The 2,465-nt window shown below is 58.1% G+C and overlaps 1 protein-coding gene across 2 annotated transcripts in view; it reads right to left on the bottom strand.

The window, feature by feature from the left end:
* The window catches only part of LOC119276040 (callose synthase 7-like), a 25,871-nt gene that overhangs the window by 15,025 nt on the left and 8,381 nt on the right, over window positions 1-2,465 (bottom strand). For both annotated transcript variants that reach the window (XM_037556994.1, XM_037556995.1), the window contains 2 exons: window positions 160-241; window positions 27-76 (listed from right to left, as the gene is read on the bottom strand). In XM_037556994.1, the coding sequence (XP_037412891.1) occupies window positions 27-76; window positions 160-241 (132 nt within the window). The remainder of the gene's footprint in view (window positions 1-26; window positions 77-159; window positions 242-2,465) is intronic.

Raw genomic sequence — 2,465 nt, 5'->3', positions numbered from 1 at the left:
TACAAAACACATGAATTGATACATACCATGACAATTGGTGCCCATATAGTAAAAACAACACCTAAATTATGCTGCACTGCAAAATTAGCATCCAATCAGTGTTCGAAACCTTATCTAAAGAATTACCGTGATACTGCACTACGACAACATAAATCTTACAGTATGGAAAGAACTCGTGCCAGATGTATTTCCCCCGTCCCAAAAACATAATTGTCCTGGTAGGTCCAACGAGAGGAGAAATCTGCCAACAGTGACCAAATGTCAGTACACTTCCAATATTTGAAGCTCAAAAAAATTTATTATTACATGTGGCACAAAAAAACAGAAGGGTTGTATGTGGCAGGTTACTCAAAAATACTATTTGGATTCATTATTTGGGGTAGCAGGGGTTTAGCAATAGATAAATGGAATTCACGAAGATTAGTTGGGGATGGATTAGCTTATTTTCCTTTTTTTGGGTCAACCAATGCCTGTTGCCCTGTTCCTAATTAAGAGGCATAAAATACCTTGCTCAGAAAAAAATATCTATACTAAACATCCAAACTGCAACTGTCGGGGGATTGATTCTGAGCTACCAAAACCCTAGTTCGAACTCTGGGGGCTTGGCTTACTACCACGAAGCTACGAGCTACACGCGACGCACAACGGGGACATGCGAGCTACCCAGGTTCGGGCCACCGTGCGGTGAAAACCCTAATCCTGCTTGGTGGAATTGCTTGTGGAGACAGTGCTCTTGGAGCTACAAGGTAGACGAGAGTCAAGGGTGCCAATAGCGCAATCCTTCTGAGGAGTCGATCCCCTACTACGGTGGCAGCACTGCCCCCTTTATAGGCGCCCCGGTCCTCCTCCCCGAAAACATTGGCGGGAAGGGCTACCACATTGCGGCAATTTGAAAGGGGACAGGCACCCAGGCTTATCCTGACAAAAGCGGTCTTCGCCTGCTAAAATTGTTATCTATGGCACGCAGGGGGCTCCACGATGACCTCCGTCCTGGTCTTATTTCACCAAAGCGGAAGGCTTTGGGACTTGCTTTACCGAAAAAGGCTTTTGGCCCGCTTTATATATAAAGCATCGACCAACAACAATCCAGTACAAGCGCACGCCACCACAACACATGCACACATCCAAGGCAAGATACATAGGCGCTGAGCGCAGCAACACCACCCCAAGCACTACAAGAGCAGCCGGGTCCTCGACCATGAACACGCCACCGCGAAGAGATGAAGCCGCATATGACGAACCATGGGCTCCAAGACGGTGCCTTCAGGAAGGATATGACACCGAAGCGCCGCCATAACCCGACCCGGAGTTTCCCCTAGAGCAACACCACGGGCAATGAAGGCCGCGACGACGCCTTCAAGAAGGGAACGAGCTTCACCGCCGCCGGTCCGTCCGAAGATAGAACAGGTTTTCACCCCGGCCAACACTCACCGCCACCGAACGCCACACCCCGGTGACCATGCCGCCCACATGACCATGGTCACCGGGCAGCACCAAGGCACGGGCTTTGCCCATGAGCACCGCGACACCACCACCAGGGCCGCCCCGGCATCCAAGACCTCGACGCCACCTCACCCGCCACCCAGCGCCACCCCACCCAAAGAGACGAGTGGAAAGGCCCCGCCTTTAGCCCCCTGAGCTGCCCCCAACACTGAGACACAATAGGCCGGCCAAAACTAGCCTCCATCGGCCCGTCCTGCCGCCGGGCGCGAGATGTGCTCAGTCCTGTTGCCGGGCGCGAGACGAGCACGGTCCTGCTGCTGGGCGCGAGATGAGCTCGGTCCTGCTGCCGGGCGCGAGACGAGCGATGGACCACAGCTGGGAGAAGTCCAGTCCTTCGACGGAAGTGGCACGCGGACGACGGGGAGAGGAATCAAAGGCCGACGCACGCCACCTACGAACGAACCGACGCCGAAACATGTCAGCTGCCGCCGCATCCGACCTGCCAAGCTACCGTGGATCCATCCACGGCCGGAGCAGCAGCCACACCAGGCCACTGCCCATCCCGCGCCGCCCGGCGAACTCCAGGCGTTGAATCCGCCGGGCACGCTGCCACCAGATTGGCCAGCGCACCGGCCGCCATGAACACGGCCAGAAGCCGCCAGCCACCCCAAGCCAGGGGCCGGCCCAGGCGTGCACACGCACGACCCCGCCACAGGAGCCCTCCACCCCCTGCACCCTGCCACGACACGACAGCCGCCGCCTGCCGCCACGAACCTTCGCACTAGCCGCTCGCAGCCCCCGCCGGCCCATGCCTAGCCGGATCCACGCCGCCTCCGCCGCAACCACGGCTGCCCGCGCCGCCGCCGTCGGGCCCTGCGCAAGCGCTGTGCCCTCGGGTGGCCACCGCATCCCACGCTGCAGGGGGCCAACGAGGAGGAGAGCCCCGCCGCCGCCTACGCCGACCGGGCTTTGGCTGGCGGCGCGCTCCGGCGGCGACGAGAGGGAGGAAGGTGGGGGGAGAG

The sequence above is a fragment of the Triticum dicoccoides genome, chromosome 3B, assembly GCF_002162155.2.
Source record: "Triticum dicoccoides isolate Atlit2015 ecotype Zavitan chromosome 3B, WEW_v2.0, whole genome shotgun sequence".
NCBI lineage: Eukaryota > Viridiplantae > Streptophyta > Magnoliopsida > Poales > Poaceae > Triticum > Triticum dicoccoides.
Note: the sequence above shows the minus strand (reverse complement) of the source record. Positions and strands in the feature narration are given on the sequence as shown.